The sequence below is a fragment of the Ranitomeya imitator genome, chromosome 3, assembly GCF_032444005.1.
Source record: "Ranitomeya imitator isolate aRanImi1 chromosome 3, aRanImi1.pri, whole genome shotgun sequence".
Classification (NCBI taxonomy): domain Eukaryota; kingdom Metazoa; phylum Chordata; class Amphibia; order Anura; family Dendrobatidae; genus Ranitomeya; species Ranitomeya imitator.
The window spans coordinates 134,693,621-134,720,054 of NC_091284.1; the positions used below are offsets into that span (position 1 = coordinate 134,693,621).

The 26,434-nt window shown below is 41.2% G+C and overlaps 1 protein-coding gene across 14 annotated transcripts in view; it reads right to left on the bottom strand.

The window, feature by feature from the left end:
* Positions 1–26,434, bottom strand: part of CNKSR2 (connector enhancer of kinase suppressor of Ras 2) — a 550,079-nt gene that overhangs the window by 61,089 nt on the left and 462,556 nt on the right. For all 14 annotated transcript variants that reach the window (XM_069761485.1, XM_069761477.1, XM_069761484.1 and 11 more), the window contains 3 exons: positions 20,427–20,494; positions 17,633–17,733; positions 14,574–15,102 (listed from right to left, as the gene is read on the bottom strand). In XM_069761485.1, coding sequence (XP_069617586.1) covers positions 14,574–15,102; positions 17,633–17,733; positions 20,427–20,494 — 698 coding nt within the window. The remainder of the gene's footprint in view (positions 1–14,573; positions 15,103–17,632; positions 17,734–20,426; positions 20,495–26,434) is intronic.

Here is a 26,434-nt window from a genome sequence, read left to right on the forward strand (position 1 = left end):
ATACTGTCATTAACTATTTCTATGACATAGACCATCACGTATGCAGGTAATAAACCACTTCACTGCCATAGGTCACTCAGGATGATCTCAAAAGATTGTGTCCTTAACTCTTTCATTGCTCTAGTTTACGGGGGTGGGGGGGGTGAGGGGGGAATGTCACTAATCCTATTCCATGCCAAGAATAAAAACCACAGCACATCCACAAGAAAATCTTCATGTAATAGAAATAACAAAGATGTGCATATAATAAAAATATCCTTAGGCCACGTGCACACGTTGAGTATTTGGTGAGGTTTTTACCTCAGTATTTGTAAGGCAAAACCAGGCGTGGAGGAAAAATGTAAAAGTGGTGACGTGTTTCTATTATACTTTTCCTCTGACTGTTCCATCCCTGATTTTATCTTGCAAATACAGAGGTAAAATACTGACCAAATAATGTGTGCACATGGCCTTAGAAGGAACCTGACAGCTAATACATGCTGTCTGATCCATGGACAACAGGTATCGGGCAGTAGCTTCATGATCTCAGCCTGGTATGTTTGAGAGGAAAACAAATGAAAAGTCGCCGACTAGTTTAACAGATGTGTCCCTGGCGGCGTCTCCTTACCCGCTCCCATGGAGTGACAGGTCTCTCCCAATACGTGTGTATAGGGAGAAACCGGTCAGTCACTGGCAGCGGGGGAGGGAGAAGCCGTCGGGGACCCACAAATGGATCAGGCATCATGTATCAGCTGTCAGGTTCTCTTTGGTAAAAAAAAGAAAAAAATTTAAAAATAATTCATAGGGTCAGATAATCATGCGTCATGACACAAGAGTGTGAATAGAGGTGTGTCAGGAGGCATTCGTGCACAGCGGCAAAGAAGGGGTCGTGAGAAAGTGAAAGTATATTGTATCAGCTTCATAGTCGTCCATACAGTTCGGTTAATTTTAGTATCGTGTAGAAACACCCAATGGAGATTAACTGTAGACTGAATGATCTAAATTCAACGCTCCGCACAACACACACAGATGCAAAATCCATGCAGCGAGAGTCTAACGATGACACAACATTGCTGCTGTGGAAAAGTACAGCAAACCACGCTGCATCTCATTGACACCAGCAATATCATTATCTGCTACAATATTGTATTTTTATTTCCCTGGAGAAAGAAGCGGAATCCAAGAAAGATGAACATGTCAGGTGTAATGTCAGAGATAAATAGATTTGATTTTATTTTTAGAGGCGGCCTGGTCTTTATTATTGAATAAGAAAAAAACAAACTATTGAAAGAAAAATTGCTCTATTTTTATACAGTGTAATCATCACTGTTGCACGTTAATTGGCAGGTAGTATGAGGCTTTCTGCAGATTATTTCCTGTGCTGGTCTTGTAGCATACATGTCACTTCCGGAAATAGAAATTAAAGGGGTTCCATAGGAAAGAGAAATCGATAGAGAAAAGCCCCTCCCAATGATGGGCATGTAGGGCCTCATCTGTGTAAAATGTCGCTGGCCTCCCTGGCTAGCCTCCAGTACTACATGATATACTGTCATTACCTTTAATGGTAATATAATGGCAATGGGATCACTTAGGCCCTGGGGGCGCAAATACCTTTGGTAGCTTGGGGAAATCTATAGATTTTGCACTGGGGCCTAGCTTCAAGTTGTGCATCTACAAACAAATAACAAAGAGGTTTTTCAAAGACAGACTTACGAGGGGCGATCCAAAAGTAATGATAATCGGTTATTTCTATTGCACACAGAAATTAAAATAAAATATTTTCTTCTCTCTTAGGTATCCACTAGTCCAGGAAAAAAAAATTACTTAAATAGACCACGATTCCCGGGAGCTACATTCATTTGAATATGAACTGCCGAGGAGTGAACATCAAAATGGAAAAAAACGAGCTCAGAGCTGTCATCAAATACCTCTGCTTGAAAAAAATGACTACCAAAGACATACACAGCGACTTGGTGGAAACATTGGGGGACTCTTCTCCTCCATATTCCACAGTTGCACGCTGTGCCAAGGAATTTAAGCTGGGAAGAACATCGACGGAAAATGAACATCGTGAAGGACACCCATCCACGTCCCTCAATGAAGAAAACGTGAAAAAAGTTGAAGAAGTTGTATTGGAGGATCGAAGAGTGACTATCAGGCATGTAGCTGAGGTCACAGGGATCTCATATGGCAGTATTCAAAGAATCCTTGCAAAAGAATTGCATATGAGAAAGGTCTCCGCGCGTTGGGTGCCAAAAATGTTAACCGACGAACAAAAGAAGAAACGAGTTGACATTTCAATAGCAAATCTCGAAAAGTTCCAAGCAGACAAGGAAAATTTTTTGTCACGTTTTTTTGACCATGGACGAGACCTGGATCCACCACTTTGATCCCGAAACTAAACAACAATCGATGACATGGAAACGAGCCGACGAGCCGACGAACCGACGCCGAAGAAATTCAAAGTGTCAAGCTCAGCAGGGAAGGTTATGGCGTCCGTTTTTTGGGACGCTGAAGGAATTATTATGGTGGACTATTTGGAGAAGGGAGCCACTATTACGGGCTCCTACTACGCAGAACAAATAAGAAGATTGCGGGAGGCTATCAAGGAGAAAAGGCGCGGCAAACTGCGGGCTGGAGTGTTTTTTCACCAAGATAACGTGCCGACTCACAAAGCTGCTGTTGCCATGGCTACCATTCAAGAAGCGGGCTTTGAACTGGTGGAACACTCCCCCTATTCACCAGATCTAGCCCCCAGTGACTTCTTTCTCTTTCCTAGGCTCAAGGAACACCTCCGGGGCAAGAAATTTGACGACAATAGCGACGTGATAACCGCTGTTGGGGATTTTTTTGAGGGTCAAGATCAAGAATTTTTTTCAAAGGGAATTCTAAGTTTAGAAAAGAGATGGACTAAATGTATAGACTTGTTAGGAGACTATGTAGAAAAATAAATTTATTTTTTGACTATATTCATTGTGTTTAGTATTGATTATCATTACTTTTGGATCGCTCCTCATATATTGCCTAGTCATAGCATAGGTGACAAGTGTTTGATCGCTGGAGGCTACCAAAAGACCCCCCACAGATCACTAGACCAGAAGAATGGGGGTCCTGAGCCAATCATTCCTTTTCACTGCACAACAGCAGTGATAGGGATTTGATTACATTTGATGGTTAAGGATGTACTCTACCATTAAATTAAATGTTTATAGAGCTACACTGTTTTATCCATAATACTTAGGGCCCCACATGTCAGCAGAACTGTGATCCCGAGCCCACCCCGTACTTCCTCACTGTATGACCATGCTGAACTGGAGTTGTCCATGAGTATGAATGGAGCGGCATTTAAACTCCAGCTCACCATAGTCATGAAGAACAGGGGGCTCAGGATCCCTGTTGTACTGACATGTGGGGCCATAAGTGAAATATCTGTTTTGTGGATAGGGCAGAAAGGCCATCTAAGAAAACCCTTTATATGTTCATACGGACACAAAAATACTACTGGTAAAGTCTACAAGTCAAAGTTTTCTAGAACACAGTAATTACAGAAAGCTGTTGTTTTCTGCTCCCACTGAAGTTTCCATATCAGAGCCGTAATCACGTCACTTCTCACTGACTACTTCTCTACTCATCAATATGAACAACATGTGTAGGACGCAATAACTAACGTGAGCAATAAGCACATCGTATCGTTCAAGAAACAGACCATACTTGTAACTTTGGATGATGACGGGATGGACTGAGTCAGCATGATATTTCGGATCGAGTTGTCCAGGACATTATTAGCGCGAGTAATGGCTGTCTCTTAAGACAGACAAGAAGAGCATCTCTTACACGCACAGACCATTTATATCAATGGGGAATGCTCTTTATTTTTTTTTCTTATGGTGATGAGGAATTAAACACATACTGCCAGATTTCTGAACAGATTACAATCGGCTGCATGGCGATCCATTGATTCGGGCATTTATATATCACCTTGCTAACGAATTAAAAAGTATACAAATGCATTTATATCTTATATATTTTTTTTTCTCTGTATTGTTGCATTCTGTGCAAGCCGGGGTGTGGCCTCCCTATTTCTGAGCTAGAGACTATATAAGGCTTCCCCAGTCTAGTGTTTCACTGGTTGGGCTCAGTCCTTTCATCTGCCCTTATTCACACTGAGGTCAACATTGACACAATGTAAGGTTTTAATATTAGACAGTGTAGGACTGTCCCGATCAGAGTTACCGTGATGAGGTGGGATGGCTATTGTGCTATTTTTTTTAATCAAAAAACAGTATTACTAAAAACTCTGTGTTATTTAAATGCACTTTTTCCTTTTTTACTTAGTTACATCAGGGTTTTCATTTACTTTTTTCTCTTGTAGGTTTTAAGATACATTTATATGTAGTCTACATGGAGATATTAATCATTTATCCTACACATTGGTTTACTTGTATTGTGCTGGAGTTGCACCCTATGGCTCTACTTTTTATGGCAGTATTGAGGATTCTGCCAGCTTCTGAGCTAACACTGGACAGAATTCCCTATTAGTGCAATGTTGTGTTGACAATCTTCATTCTTAGAAGCGTTGCCTTTCCAACAGGCACTGTACACTAATCTGATGTAGATATGGACCCATTCTCCCAGAATGCAGTATACAAGGGAACCTGTCTGTTGATTTTGACATATGGAAGTAGTTGTATTGCTGCATAGTTGCTTGCCCCCCAATGAAATTGATACTTTTTTTGCAGAGATTCGATGTGCCAATTGTAAGAAACCTAGCATAGAAACCATATGCAGATCAGGCTATTAGTGCACTGGAAGCGTGTCATTGGAAGCAGCCCATGCACCTGAAACGCCCCCAATACACTTCCAGACTTACAGGTGCATCTCACAAAATTAGAATATCATCATATTTATTTCAGCTCTTCAATACAAAAAGTGAAACTCATATTACTGCATATAGTCATTACAAACAGAGTGATCTATTTTAAGTGTTTATTTCTGTTAATGTTGATGATTATGGCTTACAGCCAATGAAAACCCAAAAGTCAACACCAGCTTGAAAAAATGATTTTAAAATCCCAAATGTTGGCCTACTGAAATGTATGTTCAGTAAATGACTCAATACTTGGTTGGGTCTCCTTTAGCATCAATTACTGCATCAATGCGGCGTGACATGAAGGCGATCAGCCTGTGGCACTGCTGAGGTGTTATGGAAGCCCAGGTTGATTTGCTAGCAGCCTTCAGGTCATCTGCATTGTTGGGTCTGGTGTCTCATCTTCCTCTTGACAATACCCCATAGATTCTCTACGGGGTTAAGGTCAGACGAGTTTGCTGGCCAATCAAGCACAGTGATACTGTTGTTTGTAAACCAGGTATTGGTACTTTTGGCAGTGTGGACAGGTGCCAAGTCATGCTGGAGAATGATATTTCCATCTCCAAAAAGCTTGTCGGCAGAGGGAAGCATGAAGTGCTCTAAAATTTCCTGGTATACGGCTGCGCTGACTTTGGTCTTGATAAAACACAGTGGACCTACACCACCAGCAGATGGAATGGCTCACCAAACCATCACTGATTGTGGGAACTTCACACTAGACCTCAAGCAGCTTGGATAGTCTGTCTCTCCACTCTTCCTCCAGACTCTGGGACCTTGATTTCCAAGGTCTAGTGTGAAGTATCCACAATCAATGATGGTTTCAGGTGCCATGTCATCTGCTGGTGTACGTCCACTATGTTTTGTCAAGACCAAAGTTAGCGCAGCCGTCTACCAGGAAATTAGGTTTATATCTCTTATGGTATTTGGTATGAAAATGACCCTATGTGGCAGAAACGTCGCTTGTATTTCTAACACCTCTTTTTATTTTGTTCACTTCCTATTATATTTGGCGTGAAATAGGTCATAAGTGGACAAAATGTCACTTGTATTTTTTTTTTTAACACCTTTTTTTTAAACATTTTGTACACCTCTTATTATATTTGGCTTGTAAACGGCCCTATGTGGTCAAACGTCACTTGTATTTTTTACCTTTTGTATGTGGAACCAATAAAGAAATCCCTTGGAGAAGAAAGTCTTGTGCCTTGGAACTTCTATTACTTTTTAATGATCTTCCAACACTATTGGGAGTTGCACCAAGACTGCATGGACCATGGAGTGGTGCATGGGTGTAGATATCTTTTCAACTATCTACCATGTTATAGAAGTAAGGTTCATTGTAATCTAGTAGTTTGTATATAAACCCAATTTCTATAACTGTACAAAAATGGTAAAAGTTTGGGCATTTTCTTTTTGCTGTTGCTCCAGACCAAACAAGTTTTTAATGGCTCGGCCTCATGTTGATATGCTCTTGTTGAGCTTATTGCAAGCAATGATACTTTATGCATAACTAACTACATATTAAAGGGGTTGTCCGGTGAAAAGAAGTTATCAGCTATAAGGCACATAGGTGATGACGTGTTGCTTGGTGGAAGGTCGGACTGCTGGGATCTGCAATGACTTGCAGAATGGGGAAATGTTAGCACTGTAAGAATTGAGCAACAGTGAAAATGCTCAAAAGCTGCAGTGAAAGTGCTCATAAGCTGCTCCTTTCATTCCTCATGAGGCTGATGAGCACTGCGCTCACCTTTTTCACGCAGCATTAAAAAAAATGAATGGACCAACATTCGAACATCCAACTGGCTGCTGAGATAAAATTCCCTGTTCTGTTGATTGGTGTGGGCTCCAGGGCAGGGACCCCCTCTGTTCTGTGGATAGGTGATCATTTCTTTTTATTGAACAACCACTTTAAGACCAAAAATAAAACAGATTCACTAGTGGTATATGGATCCAGCTAGCACAAAAAAGAGAAACAGTAGATATAAATTACAATTTCAAAAGACGACAGACAAGATAAATGAGGTAATGGGGGAAGGAGGGACATCAACGAATCTTGCGAGTGCGGAACAACTTCCCATGTCCCAATAGGTGTCCAAATATACAACGATCAGAGCAGTATTTTCCTTAATTTGACAGCTGACCTGTCATGTCTAATTACCACAGTCTGTTGGTGCACAGCAAGACAAGAATACATCAATAGTGCCACACAGGAAGGCATGCTAGGCAAAAACTAATCCTCTGCTCACTGGGGCCGGAAAGGAAGCCGAAAAAGAGTTTAGGGATAATTATGTGACAGAATAAAATAAGCGCACCGTCCAACAATTTATGTAACAAAATAAGCAATTATCGAGCTTGTCTGCATGGTGTTCATAGTGATGATAGAAATTGTCTAATTACACATTCATGTAATTATATAATATTCATAAAAGGGTTTACATTATTGAGGTTGGGAATCGGTATGATTTGGTTGAGCATTATTTACCGTATACAGCAGGGGTGTCAAACTGCATTCCTCGAGGGCCGCAAACCATGCGTGTTTTCAAGATTTCCTTAGCTTTGCACAAGGTGCTGTAATCATTATGTGCGTAGGTGATTAAATTATCACCTGTGCAGTACAAGGAAATCCGGAAAACATGACCTGTTTGCAGCCCTTGAGGAATGCAGTTTGACACCCCTGGTATATAGCATTATGTAGTAATGAGTAATGTAGGCTCATAGAGGGGGATTTTCTAGATATCTACAATATTGCTTTCACTCAGGACCCTGCACCCACGATTAGACTGGACTAGCTTAAAGGGGACCTGTCACCAGATTTATACCTCATAAACCCTGCCCATCGCTTTTTAAAGCATATAAGAGGGATTTCTATAACCCCTTTGTACCCTCATAGGTGCCCCAGCTTATGTCTGAAAAAGTCTCTTATTCATATCATACGCTGCATGCATATTGCATTGTCCGTTCTGAATGATGTCTCTGGATCACGCTTGGTGCCTCCTCAGTCCCTTCAGATGCCGCTTCTTCTATCTTGCAGGAAGTTGTTGACATCTCCTACATGATCCACAAGGTGCTGAAAGTCTTGTGCCTGCACAGTCAAATCACTCTTATGTCATAAGCTCCCAATAGAGCAAGACACGCCTGAGCACTACAGGTGTCTGATTCAAGTGGATGAGTAATGTGTGGGTGACGCAGGAGATGTCATCCATTTCCATCAATAGAACATCGGACACTTGAAAGGGCTGATGAAGCGCCAAGCACCCCATTTAAATGCTTTAAAAAGGTGATGGGCAGTCTTTATATAAGGTATAAAACTGGTGACAGGTTCTCGTAAACACCTCCAGAGGAAATTAATCTTAGGGTTTGCCATCAAACTATACAGAATATGTAAAAGCCCCTTTAGTTTAAAGATAATCTGTCACCAGGAATAACACTATTAATCTGCAGATGTGAGCTTAATCTCCAGGTAAATAGTGCCATAACGCTGGCTGGCACCGGCATGTAACGTAACACTGCGGGGAGAAAATTAACTTTATTGTTCCCAACAGCGTTCCTGTGTCAGTCATGGGGGCAGCACCGCCCCGAGTATACAGAGCAGTGGCTGTAAACACAACCATGGCCCTGACTGACAGCTGAGCCTCAATGCAGAGGGAGTGTCAGTCAGAAACGGGGGCACGGTTATAGCCGCAGGTATCTATACTCAGAGCGGTGACTGAACCAGCGCCGGCATCGCCATCGTGAGTGAAACCGCGCCTCCAGCCCTAACGGACGCTGGCTCTGCATTGGGGCTCAGCTGTCAGGGCCAGGAGAGCAGCCTCGGTCACATGGGTGGCGTTAGTCTGACTGACACTCCCTCTGCATTGGGGCTCAACTGTCAGGGCCAGGAGAGCAGCTTCAGTCACAGGGGTAGCACCGACACAGGTTCAGTCACTGAGTATACAAAGCAGGGGCTGTAACCGCGCCCCTGGTTCTGACTGAAACTCCCTCTGCATTGGGGCTCAACTGTCAGGGCCAGGAGAGCAGCTTCAGTCACAGGGGTAGCGCCGACACAGGTTCAGTCACTGAGTATACAAAGCAGGGGCTGTAACCGCGCCCCTGGTCCTGGCTGAAACTCTCTCTGCATTGGGGCTCAGCTATCACCAGTCAGGGTTGGAGGTATGGTTACAGCCGCCACTCTGTATAATCAGCGATGACTGAATCCAAGCCGGCCCAGCCCCTGTGACTGAAACTGTATCGCTGCTTGGGTAGAATAAAGTCAATTTTTTTCCCTGCAGTGTTAGGCTACATGCATCCTCTTAATTAACTGCAGTCATCATATTATACAGCACTGTGTACTTACAATTTCTCATTTTGCCTTTCTACCCTGCTAATTCTTCTCTTTTCTGTTAGGTCTATGACATTACGTGATTAAAAACTGACTATCGGAATCCTTCTAAGCTCTTGTGTAGAAGTAAATTTTCCCTGTATGAATCCTAAGTCACTGCAAAACTCAATGGCCTGGTGAGGAGGGAGCAGCTGTGTCAGGAGTTGAGAAGGGGAATGATTTTTGCAGGGAAAAGAAACTTCATTTTTTTACATGGAGCAGAGAAAAGAGAAGCTGAGTAGAAGGCAAAATGAACAATTGTAAGTACACAGTGCTGTATAATATGATTGCAACATATTAAGAGGATCAAAACTTTGATAGGAGGAGGAGGTGTGCTTTTTTCATAACTGCAATGTATCGGTAAAAATCATATACAACCATAGACACTAATCCTACAAATGTTAAAGCATCCCTTCAGATCAGATCCTTATTATGTAACATACCGATAAACCTACTATATAATATTAAAGTGAATCTGCAACCAAGTTTTTGCCACCTAATCTGAGAGCAGCATCATATAGAGACTGACTCCAGCGATGTGTCACTTACTGGACTGCTTAGCGTAGCGTTGATAATCTTCGGCTGACACATAACCTGCATATATTGAGTGTAAAATGTAAGAACTACAAACTCTTTTCCAAACAAACCTTACAACCAAGTTATTAAGGCAAATATACAGTAAATATACCACAGAAACTGATCTTAAATGAGATCTCTGGACAACATGAAAAGCTAAACTAACAGGAGCAGAAGTGCTCCAGCTTCCTAATATGCTGTCTGCTACAAAAAAGATATGTTCACACGTTGCATTTTGCAGCATTTTTTTGCTGCTTTTTTAATGCAAATTTTAAGCTGCATTTTAGGGTATGTTTCCACGTTCAGGAAACGCTGCGTGTTTGACGCTGCGTACAGCCACAGCGTCCAGATGTTATAGTGCAGGGGATTTCATTAAATCCGGTCTCCACTAAGACGCAGATGGCAGACCCGCGTATCCGGACATGTGGCGCTTCTTTTCAGAACGCAGCATGTTTGTTTGCAATGCGGCGACGCTCTGTCGCCGCACCATAAATTTCCTATAGATAATCATTAAATGCGGTAAAACCGCATCTAATGATTAGTCACATGCGTAGTAACTGTGTAAACGCAGCTTACTACGCATGTCTACTACTAATTTAAATACGCTCTTACCTGTCCCACCGCCGGAAGTCCACGTCCACTGCAGTTCTCGCGATAAGTTACCTTACCGCGAGAACTGCTGTGCACTTGACCGGGCGTCATCTCAGGTCACCCTAGGCTAGTTTTCATGGTCAGCTGACCACGAGTGCTAGAGTGTAGGTAATCGCTAGAGAGTTATCTCTGGCAGTAATCTACAAGCTCTGCTATGTCTGGATGTCAGGCATCCAGATGTAGCAGAGCTGGACTCGTTGTAAGACACTCGTTATTAAATGGACTGCGTCGGACACAGGGAGTATACTGTTGGTTTATTTTAACTTTTTTTTCAGAAGATCGATGGCTTCGCTTGGATTACCAAGATGGCAAAACCGTGTAGTGTTTTATTTAATTAAAATACTTTATTCTGCATGTATGTGTGTTTTATTAACCCTTGACCAACTATAGGATTAGTAATGGTAGGTATCTTATTGATTCCTCTCCATTACTAAGCCGGCTTACCCCTTATTACCCTACATGCCACTGCTACAGGGCAGTGGGAAGAATGAGGCTGAGCGCCAGAATTGGTGGATCTTACAGATGCGCCATTTCTAGGGTGCCTGAAAGCTGGTATTTGTAGCCAGGGGAGGACAGTATCCATGGCCCTTCTCTAGGCTATGAATATCAGCCCGCAGCTGTCTGCATAGCCTTTCTGGCTATAAATTATAGGGGAACCCCACAATTGTTTTGGGGGTCCCCCTATTTTAATAGCCAGTAAAGGCTAAATATACAGCTGCGGGCTGATAGTCATAGCCTGGGAAGCTCCATGGGTATTAACCCCTTCCCATTCTACAAACACCGGTCCCCCAGTCGCTGGCTTTCCCTCTCTGGCGCAGAAAATTGCGCAGGAGCCCACGCCATTTTTAAAAAAAATTAAACAGATATTGTATTTAAGGCAGAGGTCACACTTGCGAGAAACTCGCACGAGTCTCGCACCTCAATACCTGACACTGCCGCCGGCACTCGGACCAGAAAAGTCAGCTACATAGAAATACATGCAGCTGCAAACTCCGGTCCCGAGTGCCGGCGGCAGTGCCTGGTATTGAGGTGCAAGACTCGCGCAAGTTTCTTGCAAGTGTGACCCCGGCCTAACACAGATTTCGTGTGTGTGTGTCTTTATTGAAGGCTGGGATCGCACATGCGAGAAACTCAGACGAGTCTCGCATCTTAATACCCGGCACTGCCGCCATCACTCGGGAGCGGAGCGTGCGGCTGCATAGAAATACATGCAGCCACACGCTCTGCTCCCGAGTGTCGGCGGCAGTGCCGGGTATTAAGATGCGAGACTCGTCTTGAGTTTCTCGCATGTGTGATCCTGGCCTAACTCTTTATGTACCATTTTATTATGTTTATTACTAAACATCGGGCTTGGTATTATCTATAGATCTATCTATCGATCCATCTATCGTATCTATTATCTAACTATCTATCTATTATCTAGCTATCATCTCTGTATCATATATATATTATCTATCTATCAATCAATCTATCATCTATCTATTATCTATAGCTATATCTATCTATCATCTATCTTATCTATCTATAGATGTATCTATCTATCTGCGTGTGTAAACATTATTCTTAGTGATGAGCGAATATACTCGTTACTCGAGTTTTCCCGAGCACGCTTGGGTGTCCTCCGAGTATTTTTTAGTGCTCGGAAATTTAGTTTTTATTGCTGCAGCTGAATGATTTACATCTGTTAGCCAGCATAAGTACATGTGGGGATTCCCTAGCAACCAGGCAACCCCCACATGTACTTATGCTGGCTAGTAGCTGTAAATCATTCAGCTGCGGCAAGAAAAACTAATTCTCCGAGCACTAAAAAATACTCAGAGGACCCCCGAGCGTGCTCAGGAAATCTCGAGTAAAGAGTATATTCGCTCATCACTAATTATTGTTCAATGAAGTATAAAAAACAAGACAAGAAATTACATCAGAATTCTTTTTTTTTTGTATATATTTAGCTTACAAAAACACACAAATCCGCATGAAAAAAAAGTTTGAAAAAAAAAACGCATGAAAAACGCATTAAAAAAGCATCAAAAACGCAGGTGACCTGACAGTGACCTCAGATGCAGATTTGGTGCAGATTTTACCTGTGTCAAATCCTGAGCAAATTTAAAAATTTCAAAAAACTTCCCCCTCCACAGAGAGAGATTTTAGTCAAAGAGAAGACTCACATTAGGTTCCTATTCAGATGAAGACTTTATTCTCAGAGAGTAAAGGTATTGCTTGGCCCTTGTATACGAGAAATGCCTTATCGTGGCTACAAGGTACACATAAATTGGCAATTTATGCGCTAAACTTTCTCAGTTTTTCATATTTCTAGTGCAGTAATGCAATTCAATTTTCACGTTTGCAGGTTTTGGCGCTACAGCGTGCTGCCTTATTTATTTGACTAAATCCTGAGCAAATACAGAGCCATTCCTGACGGTGGAAACATACCCTTACAGTACCAGGAACGTCTATGAGATTTTAGAAGTCTCATGCACACATAGTTTATTTTTATCCTGACTGTTTTGGAAAACTGCTGCATTTTTGCAAATTGCAGAATGTCACTTCTTTCAGAGTTTTTTCAGTGTTTCTTCACCAATAGGAAACAATGGGTAAGTGCAAAAATGAAGCAAAAATGCAGCAAAAAATACAGGTATCAGTTTTTGCTGCGTTTTTGCTGTAAATTCCTAAAGAAGTTAAATCATGATTTTTGGGGGCCACTAAACTTTATCAACAAGCACAAGAGACAACAAAAAGCAGCAATAAAAATGCAGGACAACCTGCCAATAGAGCAATTTTGCCTGCGGAAAAAAATGGAGCAAAAACGCAGGTGAGGACAGTACTTATTGGAGAAGGGAACATTTACTAATGACCTATTCATTGAAGAAGAGACTTTGTGGATGTAGTCTTTTATGTTTGTCCTGGACTAGACACAAAAGTAAATACAACTAAATGCCCCCACACACACAGAGTAATGTTGGCTGAACCCACCCACATCGACGGATTTGGCCAACACTCTAATGTGTATGGGTGCACTGGCCAACTGGTCATCGGGAAAGGTTTTTCGATCGGGGATGTTTGATTTTGGACTGCTGATTGTTCTCCTGGAGATAGGCCACCAGCAAAGATTGCCCTCTCAAAAAGGACATAGAGGAGCACTGTGTAAGGGAGAGATGGACAATCTGCCAAAGCATTGTTTGCTTGGCTGACAGCCATCTAATATATAAGACCAGTTTAAAACCCCCTACTCACTACCGCAATCATAGTTCTAATGGTCAGCCCTACTATGACTTTAAGGGATCATACTCACATGCGAGAAACTCGGATGAGTCTCGCACGTCAATGCCTTTGTGATTGAACAAAGTGCTCAATAAGATTGCACCCACAGAGTGTGACCAGTACAGAGCTAGGACATTTTTATGCAATTTGTCCTGGAGAACCCATTTAATCTCAAACAATAATTCTATGTTCCTAAAATCAGTAGGCTTCTATGTATCATATATGAAAAACATTGTCAAAGCTCATACACCTGCCTACTATCTGTACAGAATGAACACATTGATCCACAGAAAACATTGCAACATAGGTAGTTAGCCTGAAGCTTAAACATACAGTATATAGCACATAAAAACATCAAATGAGAGACATTGGCCTGAACGGGCTGCCGTGTGCTTTGTGGAGACATGGTACACTCACATATGTATAGATGTGGAAGATGCATTCTGAGTGTGGGTTGGAAGTTTAGAGGAAAACTTCTATGTATGGAAACACTAAATGACACCAATACACTATTTACTGCGGGGTCCTCTCAAACTGTGGGAATTTCAATTCTTTGCTATAAAAAGATCGGATTCCTACAAAGAGAATCCATTACCTGGAGTAAAGGAGAATGTAAATGTAAATGCTGGGGAGAATGGCTGCTACTACCTCCTGGAGGCGGCTATAATCATGTAATGAATCACTTCCCGAGCATTGTGCGCGTTGCGATTACCAAGTGCCTACTGTAAGAAGATGTAAGGACAGGCTGTGGAGCTCCTATTGTAGCTATTTGTTTATTTGAGGTATGGGGAGCCATGACGTGTTTAGTTCATTCATATGTCTCTATTTGATGCATTAAGTACAACTACGTTGGCATCCTTTGTACTCGGGAATAATAAGTGCACTTACTGGCTTCGTCCGGTCTTTCTGGCTCCTGGGAAGTACATTCCTCTTCCGTTTCTTCTTTCTGAAGAAGTTCTGTTGGTTCCAGTATACTTACTGGGGAAAGAGGAGCACAATGGCTCAGGCCTGCATCTCTTGGTAGTGTAAAACTGCGTGGCTTTGGCCCTCTGCTACTTAGTACTTGTAATCTGTTCCCTTCTACTAAAGGAAAAGGGCCATAATGGTCCTGTTGATGGCATTTTGGAGCTGGGAGTGTGGACTGCCGCCTGTGATCTGGAGATGCCACTCCTGGTTCACTGAACACAGAGTCCTCAAGAGGAAGAGTCTGAAGGTAATGAAGTCCTGAGCTGGTTAATGGCGTTTCAATTAAATCTTGCCAAGATCGTCTCTGGCTGGCAGTTTTGCGCACTGGAGAATCAGTGGTGTTTCCTGCTGGTTCCTGACGGTAATCCTCATGGGAAGAATGGGACTGTGAGGTTTCGGTGGAGGATAATCTGCCGTGTTTCTGTTCCACAAAAGGGCTTGCACATGACATCTAGAAAACAAGAAAGGGAGAAAACAAAATAAGAGAAAACAAACCTCAATATATAAATGTACTTGAACAACATTTTAAAAAAGTTACATTTAAAAAAATGTTATAAGAGCATATGGAATTTACTAATAAACTTTTATTTCTAAAGGTGGCCCAATCTGAAGAGATCAGCAGTCATCCAGGCTCCACTTTCAGCTTAGACTTCCTTTGTTGGAATGTCATTAGTGTGGTGTGTAAAGAGGGATGCCTGATTGGCCTATTTTCATAGCTAAATCTATGAAACAGATCACTGATGACATACTGACACTGACAACTCTTTCCTGTGTAGGGCACAGAGGCCGAAGTCTAGCTGTCAAACCGGACCACTGAAGTTACCTTTAAAGTCATGGCTCCTTTGTCACAATAAATAAAAAATAAGGGTGTTCCTAAGTTCATTATATTAGGAAGAGATGTAAAAGTTTTATTTATTTGCTTTTTTCCAGTGGACTTATAAAAAAAAAAAAAAGGAAAAAAATAAAGTCTTATTATAGCATTAGAAACTATAAAAAGAAATGTATTGGAAAGCCTCTCTTCCCTTTTCTTCTCTTAGCTTAAATTTGAGGAATTCCTTTATTTTTTGTTTTTCAGACTATATGAAGGATTTACAATAATACAGCGACTTGCAAAAGTATTCACCCTCTCCCCACCTTGGCTTTTTATCTATTTTGTTTAAGTATGTGTTTAAATATTTTTGTATTCAGATTTGTATGTGATGCATCAGCACTAAATAGTCTAAGTTGGTGAAGTGAGAAAAATATAGGTAGAAATTACATTTATGGAATCAAATAACTAAAAATTGGCATGTGCATATGTATTCAGCACTTTTGCTATGTAGTCCCTAAACATTTTTGGTACAAGATATTACCTTCATAAGTCACATGCTTAGTGAAAGGAAGTCCCTCTCTATGCAATCTAAGTGTCACATGGTCTGTCACTATATACACACCTTCTCGGAATGGACACAGAGGCTGCAACACCATTAAGCAAGAGGCACCACTAACCAAGCACCACCATGAAGACCAAGGAGAGCTGCAAATGTGTCAGGGACCAAGTTGTTGTCAGGGTTGGGTTATCAAACAATATCCCAATCTCTGATGATCCTCCGGAGCACATTCAAATCCATTATCAAATGGAAAGAACATGGTACCACAACAAACAATGCCAAGAGAGGCCTGCACGCCAAAAACTCTCAACCCAGGCAAGGATGGCATTAATCGGAGAGGCAGCACAGAGACCAGAGGTAACCCTGAAGGAGCTACAGAGTTCCTAAGCAGAAACTGGAGTATCTGTCCATATGATCACAATAAGCCATACACTCCATAGAGGTAGCATTTATGAAAGAGTGGGCAGAAAAAAGCCTTTACTTACACACAAAAAATATAAGACTCTCCAAATGTATATAGGAAGGTGCTGTGGTCAGATGAGACCAAAATTTAACTTATTAGCCAACAAGGTAAACGCTATGTCTGGCACCAAATCAATGCAGCTCATCACCCCAAGAACACAATGCCCACAGTGAAACATAGTGGTGGTAGCATCAAGCTGTGGGGATGTTTTTCAGCAGCAGGGACAGGGAAAATGGTCCAAGTCAAAGGGAAGATGGATGGTGTGAAATACAGGGATATTCTTGAGCAAAAATCTGTTTCAGTCTGTCAGTGATTTGAGACCACCTTCCAACAAGACAATGACCCAAAGCATACTGCTAAAACAACACTCAAGTGGTTTAAGGGGAAACGTGGAAATGTTTTGTAGTGGCCTAGTCAAAGCCCAGATTTTAATGCAATTGAGAATCTGTAATCAGACTTGAAGATTGCTGTTCACCAGAAGAAACGATCTAACTTGAAGGAGCTGGAGTAGTTTTTCCTTGAGGAATGGACAAAAATCTCTGTGGCAAAATGTGGAAAGCTCATCGAGACTTATCCAAAGCGAATTGCAGCTGTAATTGCTGCAAAATGAGGCTCTACAAAGTAGTAACTTTAGAGGGGTTGAATAGTTGTGTACACTGAAGGTTTCAGTAATTTTGTCTAATTTGTTATGTGCCTCACAATAAAAAGAAAATTAACTGTTCACAGTTGTAGGCATGTTCTTTACACGAACTGATGCAAACCCCCCAAAACAGTGACATTCTAGGTTGTGATGTGGCAAAACATGAAAAAAGACTTTGCAAACCACTGTAATAGAAATAAAGTTTAGCAATGTAAATAATTAAGATGACATGTCACTATAATATCCCCAAACACGAGATTACAAATTGGGATGAGATTATAGATATGTCAATATCAGAGCAGGACATGGCACACAGGATTTCCACATTTCCTACCAGGTGGATGAAACGGTATAATTCAAGGACACTGTGCAAAACAGATACATTATGTTATATATTATATCATATCATGACATCAATGAGGCAGTCACAGCATTTTAGCTATTCACCCCTTCTTCCTTCCCCCTTCTTGAATTGATCTGTGTAAAAATCTATGAATATATTACTTACTGTTGCAGGTCTGGGGTAAGTGTCATATGGTGGTGGGGGGCTGTCTTGTTTGGGAGTTGATGGAGTTTCGGCCTCATCTTGGTCACTTTCACTCCAGTAGTCTGCAAGACATAGAAATTCACAACACATGGTTATTATAAAGACAGGTTCTACGGATTTATTTGTTTACATACAGTGGAACTTAGATTTCTGCTCTGAGAAGACCACCCATGTTTTGCAGTGTAGGTGCTGTACATTGGCCATTTTCTACGAGAGCACAACCCTTCCAGAAGCCCATCGCTCAATGCAATTTTGCGGATTTTGACTCAAAGAACAACACCAAATGTTAATTATTATGCCATTTATAATTTTTAATTGCATTAATAGCATTTAAGTGAACATATTACATAGGAAGGGGGCTAGAAGTAGACAATAGAAGAATTTTCACCAAAGAAAGCTGAAAATATGATTAATTTATATAAGCGAGTGTTCAACTTTATATAAAAAAGACCAATAATTATTTTTTAAAAACATTTAAAAAGTTGCTCCTTTAGCTGTTTTTCTACTTTAAAGGTAGAATGCTATAGATATAGAACATGGCAGCTTAAATGCCATGACTTGTGCCCACGCTCCCTAAGAGGGCTGTGGCTATTCAGCTGCATAAAGCCAGAAAAGAAGCTGGACTGTAGAAAATAAGAACAAGGAACGACACCCCCCACTTACTGGGAATCTATCAGAAGGATCAACCCCCAATGCTCCACCTTTATATTTTCTATTTGTTGCTGCATTCCCAAGAAATGTGAAATTTATTTCTTATGTAAATGAGGTGTTAAGTGCCCTGGGCGGGACATAGCATTTCCCATGTCTCTGCTTTTTAGGGTATGTGCACACGTCAGGATTTCTTGCAGAAATTTTCCTGACAAAAAACGGACATTTCTGCCAGAAATCCGCATGCGTCTTTACCGCGATTTTGATGCGTTTTTGGTGCGTTTTTTCCCAAATGCATAGAATTGCGGGAAAAACGCAGAAAATCCGCAAAAATAATGAACATGCTCATTTTTTTACCGCGATGCGTTTTTTTCGCGGAAAAAAACGCATCCATGTGCACAAAACATGCAGAATGCATTCTAAATTATAGAATGCATAATGTATGCATTTTTAATGAGTTTTTATAGCGAAAAAACCTGTACGTGTGCACATAGCCTCAAGGTTATTTCCCTGCCACTATCTGCCTCTTTAGCTTGATTGATAGCTCACTGTGTGATGTCAGGTGCCAGGCAAGTGAGCCAACAATCAAGGGAAAGAGGCTGGTAGTGGGAGGGAAACAACCTCAGGAGGCAGAAGCATGGGAAGGGTTCTGTCCCACCCAGGGGACTCTCTGAATGTGTTGCGGCTGTCGAACAGCCGCGAGACTTGCAGCTGTGGGGACTCTGACATTTTTTTCGAGCACGTCGAAGACACACTGTTAGGCTAGGGTCACATTGCGTTAGCAGCAGCCCGTTCAGCACATACGCTAACGGGCTGCTGCTATCGCAAGTGCCTGCGCTACATCATGCTAGCGCAGATGGAGCTTCTCCTAGCTCCATCTGCGCTAGCAGTGACGGACCCGGAAACGCTGCAGCCAGCGTCTCGCGTCCATCACACAAATGACGGCACATCGCTAGCGTACGCCCAATGTGGGCGTGCACTAGCGATGCGTTCGCCATTACTAGCAATGGCGGCGTTAACGGACTACGTTACACCGCGTTATGCAGCGGTGTAACGTAGTCCGTTAAACGGACGCCCGAAACACAATGTGACCCCAGCCTTAGCACAGGAGCATGTTCGGCTAACACCTTATCTGAGCACATTCTCTCATCACTAGTAGCTACATGTCATGAAATCCTGGCAGCTTATTTAAACCACAGAATGAATGAAAATCAGCTCAAATAATGCCAGTTCCCTGTATTTGCACATCTGGCCAATGCAGAAAATTGCATTCTGTCCTTGGGCAGCACGTTGAAGTGTAGCAGTAAACAGAATACGCCTTGGTACACAAGGCACCCGTTATTTCTGTCCAGCACACATTAGTTGACCACCCACACATGTCCAAATGCCACATTATCTTGCAGGCAACATCTATTTTTATGTACAGACCAACATGTTTAGATAAACTGTGCATCAGAGGAAATAAATGTTTTTGTTTGCTTTTTTGCTTTGTACATTGAAAACTATATTAGGCTTGGTTGCGCAGGAAACTTTAATTCTTTGCTTCGGCAAAATATGCTTAAAAAACACTAATATGAGAAGCAACAAGAATTTAAGTGTTCCTCTTAAGACTCAGATTAGAACACAGGGTCTGTTTTTTTTTTTTTTTTTTTTTTCCAGAAACAGAGCAACCTTCTTCCTTGGTGGTATCTGGTATTGTTCATCAGCCCCGTTAACGTTAAGGCTATGTGCACACTTTGCGGATTCCACTGCGGATTTTTCCGCAGCGGAATTCCAAAATCCGCAGTGAGAACCCGTCGCGGATTTATCGCGGTTTTTACTGCGGATTCTTATGCGGATTTTCATCTGCATTTTCCTCTTGGAGCAGGTGAAAGTCCGCAGAAAAGAAGTGACATGCTGCGGAATGTAATCCGCAGTGTTTCTGCGCGTTTTTTTCCGCAGCATGTGCACAGCGTTTTTTGTTTCCCATAGGTATACATTGTACTGTAAACTCATGGGAAACTCATTGCAAAATCCGCAAAGTGTGAACATAGCCTAATATGGCAGAACTTCAATACCAGACACAGGATATAGGATAGGTCAGCGTCGGTCCATAGACTATGTTCACCTTGATCTTGCTTGATCCGCTCTCTCTCTGCATAGCCGGAAGCAGCAAGGTTAACTCGACTCATCCACCTGAAAAAGAAAAACAATTGAATGTGTACTGCCAGTTGTATTCACGGAAGTAAAAAAATGTGTTTTACAGATTTATATTATATATTCTACTAATACTAGTTTTATAGTGACATACATTGCCAGTTACGGTATGCTACCATTTGCCTATATATAAAAAAGCACAGAATAGTCAATCTAAAAAGTGAAGACTTATCATTAGCTGGAGTAAACCCATGTAGAAGATTTTACGATGAGTCATATGAACAATGGCTTATAAGCAAATTGCACTGATAAGGGTTTTGAAAATAAGCTGATAAGTGCTGTATGCATCAATGTAACCTTGTACGACAAAATCTGTACAACACAAGCCACAGAGCTGAATGCTTTCCACCAAAGCCAGAAAGTCAATGATACTGTACATTAGTTTCATTAAAAGATTGAGAGTATAGAGATGCCATTACTGAACTAATGAGTGACAAGGAGTTGTCCTTGCCCCTTAAAGGGAACCTGTCAGTAGGATCAACCCAAGCCATCTGTATGGACATGCAGGTCATGGAAGGTTAATTAAAATGATACCTTGATATCTGCACTCAGACGTCTTATTTAAGAGAATTCCACATTTTTCTTAGTATGTAAATCTGCTGTTAAGATCCTTTGGCCGGACATAGCTATCTCTGAGAATCTGCCTCCAGCGATTATTATCAATGAAAGAAGGAGTTACCAGGGTGAGACATGTAGATCAGAAAGCAGACTGTCAGTCATTACATGTCTCACGCTGGTAACACCCTCTTTAATTTAAAATAAGCTCTGGAGGCAGATTCTCAGTGAAATCTATGACCGGCCTATTTACGGTATTTACTCACTTACGAACTGTGAAAAATGTGGATTTTTCTTTAATGAGACTTCAATGTATCATTTTATTCAGCTTCCTATGATCTACATGCCAATATAGACGGCTTAGAGTGGTTGATCCTACTGACAGATTCACTTTCATAAAAGTATACATTTTTTGAAATACAAGTCCCTGAATTGATTATTTCTGTAAAGTTGTTGAGATTTTTATTTGTATTTGATATTACAGTAATTTAGGCCTAATGTCCAAAGGAAAACGCAGCTAAAGGTGCCTATACACCTTATAGATCTGTTCCCTGACCCCAGTTCAGCCGACAGCCATCTCTCTGGAAAGCCACACACATGGATTTTGGCTTCACTGAGCCTTTCATGTGTTTTTAATGGAGAGAAGGGAGTTAGTCACCGCAAAACACCTCCAATAGCAGCTTTTCTACTAGAAGAACTAAAGTTGGTTAAATTCAAGGTGCCCAGGCCTTTTCGCTCCCAATATCCCCTGTGCAGAGTTTGGACGCCTCAAACACATCAGATGATCAGATGGTTCAGACATCAATATTCTGATTTGTATGGGGTCTCTAGACAGTCGTTGTACCCAGAGGATCATTCACCCAGAATTATACTATATCCATCATATGCAAGAACCTAGAGGATCGTGACAACCAGTACTAGACGTCTTACTAATTAGGGGATATAGAATTGTGCTGAATCACATGAAATTGTAAAAATACTTTTTGCTCTAGATAAAGTAAATTAGAAAAAAACTTGTTAGGCTGCTGTGTCTGAAGGCAGCAAAAAAGTACGGACAGGCATGCTAATTTCAGCAGTCTGAGTTTTTTGATAACTCACATTTTATAGGAGTTGTCCTCTTTCAAAATAAATGTTTCAATTACTTAAAATACAAAAAACTAAGCTTTACTTACCTTCCATTGATCCATAGCTGTTTGGCTGCAGCTGTGACATCACAACCTAACCACCAATGTAGATGGCCCAACCTCTGAGTCCAGTGATTGGTTGAAATGTTGGCGCAACATGATGTCACCACTGCAGCCAAACAGCACAGACCGGGGTAGCGGCAGAGACACTGCGATAGACCTGAAGAGGGCAAATAAAGCTCAGTTTGCTTGAGCCTTTTGGAAAAGGATTTTTTAAAAGTGATAATGCTTTAATATTTATAACACACAGTCAGGACTGCAAACAAAGAGTCCAATGTATTTATGATATGTATCATTATTAATGTGCATAGGGAGAAAGCTGTCAATTGGCCTATGGAGGATAAATGGTAAAAGCTTGTATATGGATACAGGAACTGTCTCATCCTTTACAGTGAAAGTTCTCTGGCCAAACACTGCACATTAACATATAAGTGACAAAGCTCTGATACAGAATAACAACAACGTGACAGTTTCCCTTTGAGGAAATTAAATGGAGTTTCAACCCCCAAACTATTTATATGGACATGCAGATCTTCAAAGACAAATATAGCAATACCTTTACATGGCCAGTCCGTTCCTCCATTACTGAATATCAGCATTCTAGCTGATATGCAAATTAGGCTTTAGAATTATTTGTAGATCTGAAACCCCTGTCACTCCAGCTCTATTTCCCATCCAGTGCTGCCTCCTGCTACTTGATCGATAGCTCTCTTGCCTGAAGTAGCACAGAATAGAGAATATAATAGAGCTGGAGTGACAGAGGCTTCAAATCCACAAAAAAAGCTCTTCACACTACTTTGTATATCAATTTAAACATGGACTTCTCAGTAACTGAGGAATAGACTGGCCATGTGAAGGTATCGCTGGACTTGTCTTTGAAAGCGCTACATGCACATATAGTTTTGAAAGGGGGTGAAATCTTGCTAATGTCTAAAAGGAGTTTACTAGGTTTGTGCATCTGAACCTCACATGTAGTACACTTTGTCTGCACATATAATATACCGCAATGCTCCTTAGTTCAAGATGTTGCCGTGCACCTCATCTAAAATTCAGGCTTCCAAATTTTACTTTTACGTTGATAAAATACACTTATGAATCCTGCTTCACTTTTTGAGATAAAAGTGTGGAGGACTCGAATACTTTCAAAATGACATGTTAAATAGTTTTCTCAAAGTCAAATGTGTTGGCTGAGAGATGAAGCAGGCTTGATCTGGATAAAGCACGGTGTTCTGTGTTGAGCAGCTTGTTCCATGGGCTCTGCTGATATTAATGAGCAATCTTCCATGAATTTGCAAGTCATGTTCAAACTATTTGAAGGAAAGGAGATCTCAGCTGTTCCGATGTTTTGGCTGGAGTGGTCTCGGTCATATGACAGCTTTTGGCAGTTGTTGCTGCCAGCCAATAGGATCTTGTTACAGGTCATATCCCGGTAATAAACTATGTACTGCTGGGTGCATGAAAAACAAAGCAAGTTCATGCAAAGTGCATGTATTATAAATAGTAGTTGTATTGTTAAAGGCAGACAAAGAAGGAAATGACAGAATTCATTCGTTTCAAAGGTTTCAGGTTTAATACCATTTGGCATGTTATATCTTGGAAGGAAATAGTTGGAACAAGTAATGTATTAAATTAATGATGATAATAGTAGCAGAAGTAATAATAATAATAATAATAATAATAATAATAATAAAGAGGTTCGTACTGTCCCACAAGGGAACAGGAGAATTCCCCGGTCGGTGGTCTCCAGTGTAGTGGGCTTCCCCACAACCCCACCCACCTACGTGAGCAGTGGCCCGCGCAATATACTTGACTCTCTGCACAGGCAAGGGCAGCACCTCATCATTCACTTATCAAACTACATAGTTTACAGAGAAGCACAGGCAAATTTGGGAATGATGGTGATGTAATATTTGTATCCAGCTGAACAGTGGGCCCTCAGAGTCAATGTCACTGGTGGGCCCTTTGCATCCTTCACTCATAACACCTGGCTAGAAAGCAAACCATGGTATTAACACTGCCTACCTATAATGTGTAGGTCCTCCTTATGCCACCATGACATGAGATATATTGCAATTTCTTACATAAAGGCTTTAGCAGTAAGGCCTTTACCTTTTCAGATGGGGTCACCATGAATCATATGTGTTTAACTATTTCAGCAATTTATGCTGCACTAGTTCTTTTGTACGATCAAATCCAATGACTGTCCCCTCACTCTCATCAAGCCTTGGCCTTCCATGAAGCTGTGGCCAATTCACCAATGGACTTGGCTTGCCCCATGTTTGGCACATGCGAACAACTGCATTATAGGAAAAACCTGCGCTTTGGAAATGCCTTGATCGATTAGTATAGGTTAGCTATTACAATTTATGGTTGAAACTGCTTAGATACTTCATACTTGCCCAATTTTGTCTGCTTCCAAGACATATGGTGCTATTATCACATGATATTTAATGAAATGCATTAGTTTATGACCACTTATAAAATGTGTTCAAAGTACTGCCCATTGTGTTGGATTGTCAATGCGACCCTCTTCTCCCACTCTTGACACACAGACAGCAACACAACTGAAGAAATGCTAGTCTAAGGGGGTCAGATTCCTTGTAGGAATGCTTGGACCTGACACCCATAATGTGTTGGTGCACCATCTTGCTGGAAAAACTCAGGGAATGTGCCATCTTCAGTGCATAAAGAGGGCAACACATCATGTAGCAATTTCAGATATCCAGTGGCATTGAGGTTTCCATTGATGAAGAATGGCCCCACTATCTTTGTACCCCATATATCACACCATACCATCAATTATGGGTGTCGGGTCCGAAGCATTCCTACATGAACAGCTTCCTGGAAAGTGGATTGGTCGTCGTGGGTCAGTTGAATGGCCACCAAGGTCTCCCAATCTGACCCCCTTAGACTTTTACCTTTGGGGTCATCTAAAGGCAATTGTCTATGCTGTGAAGATACGACATGTGCAGCATCTGAAACAACGGATACTGTAAGCCTGTGCTAGCATTTCTTCTGCGGTGTTGCTATCAGTGTGTCAAGACTGGGAGAAGAGGGTTGCATTGACAATCCAATACAATGGGCAGCACTTTGAACACATTTTATAAGTGGTCATAAACTTGTAAATAACTCATGAAAGAATAAAGTTACATTAAATCCAAGCACACCATTGTTTTTCTTGGGAAATTCTCAATAAGTTTGATGTGTCACATAACCCTCTTCCCATTGAAAAAATTAAAGTTGGATCCAAAATGGCCGACTTCAAAATGGCCGCCATTATCACCACCCATCTTGAAAGGTTTTCCCCTCCCATATACTAATGTGCCACAAACAGGACGATGATATCACCAACCATTCCCATTTTGTTTAGGTGTATCCATATAAATGGCCACCCTGTATTTAAACAGGAAACCACAGACTTTAAAGTGACATATTGCTGGAATCAGGGTCTCTGACTCTACATCATGGTGCTCTGATATTATATAGCAAAGACCTGATGATAGATTGTTTTAACCTGTTTAAGATGTTGAAAATGCTAAATAGATGAGTACATCCAGAGTGTGAAGCACAATAGATGTTCCTGCGAGGTTACAGGAGACATTGGCAATTTAGTAGTAATTAATAGAATACTTAATGACTCATTGATTATATAACCACTTGGAAACACATAGGTATGGTCCTTACAGCCACAAGTGTTCATATAATGAATGAGAAAAAATGATGTCAACAATTCAAAGGCTTACAACCATATTTTACACACGCTGTCAGTAAGAGAGAGTTCATTGATGAGGATGTCATGAGGCAGAACTCATTGTCTAAAAAGGCTTGTGCTGGAGGTCTGGTGAGAAAAGTAAAGCAATGTCCTTGATGTGAAATATGCACGTGGAGAGTTCTGGACCTATCGCAACACATCCATGGGATAAGAATTCCCCATTGGGTTTGGAGCCTCCTTTTATGACGCGCTTCCATAAATAAACCCATGAGTGTTGATTTTCAACTTTTGGTGATTCTTTTTATAGCAGTTAATATTTAACATAGTAACATAGTAACATAGTAACATAGTTAGTAAGGCCGAAAAAAGACATTTGTCCATCCAGTTCAGCCTATATTCCATCATAATAAATAAATACCCAGATCTACGTCCTTCTACAGAACCTAATAATTGTATGATACAATATTG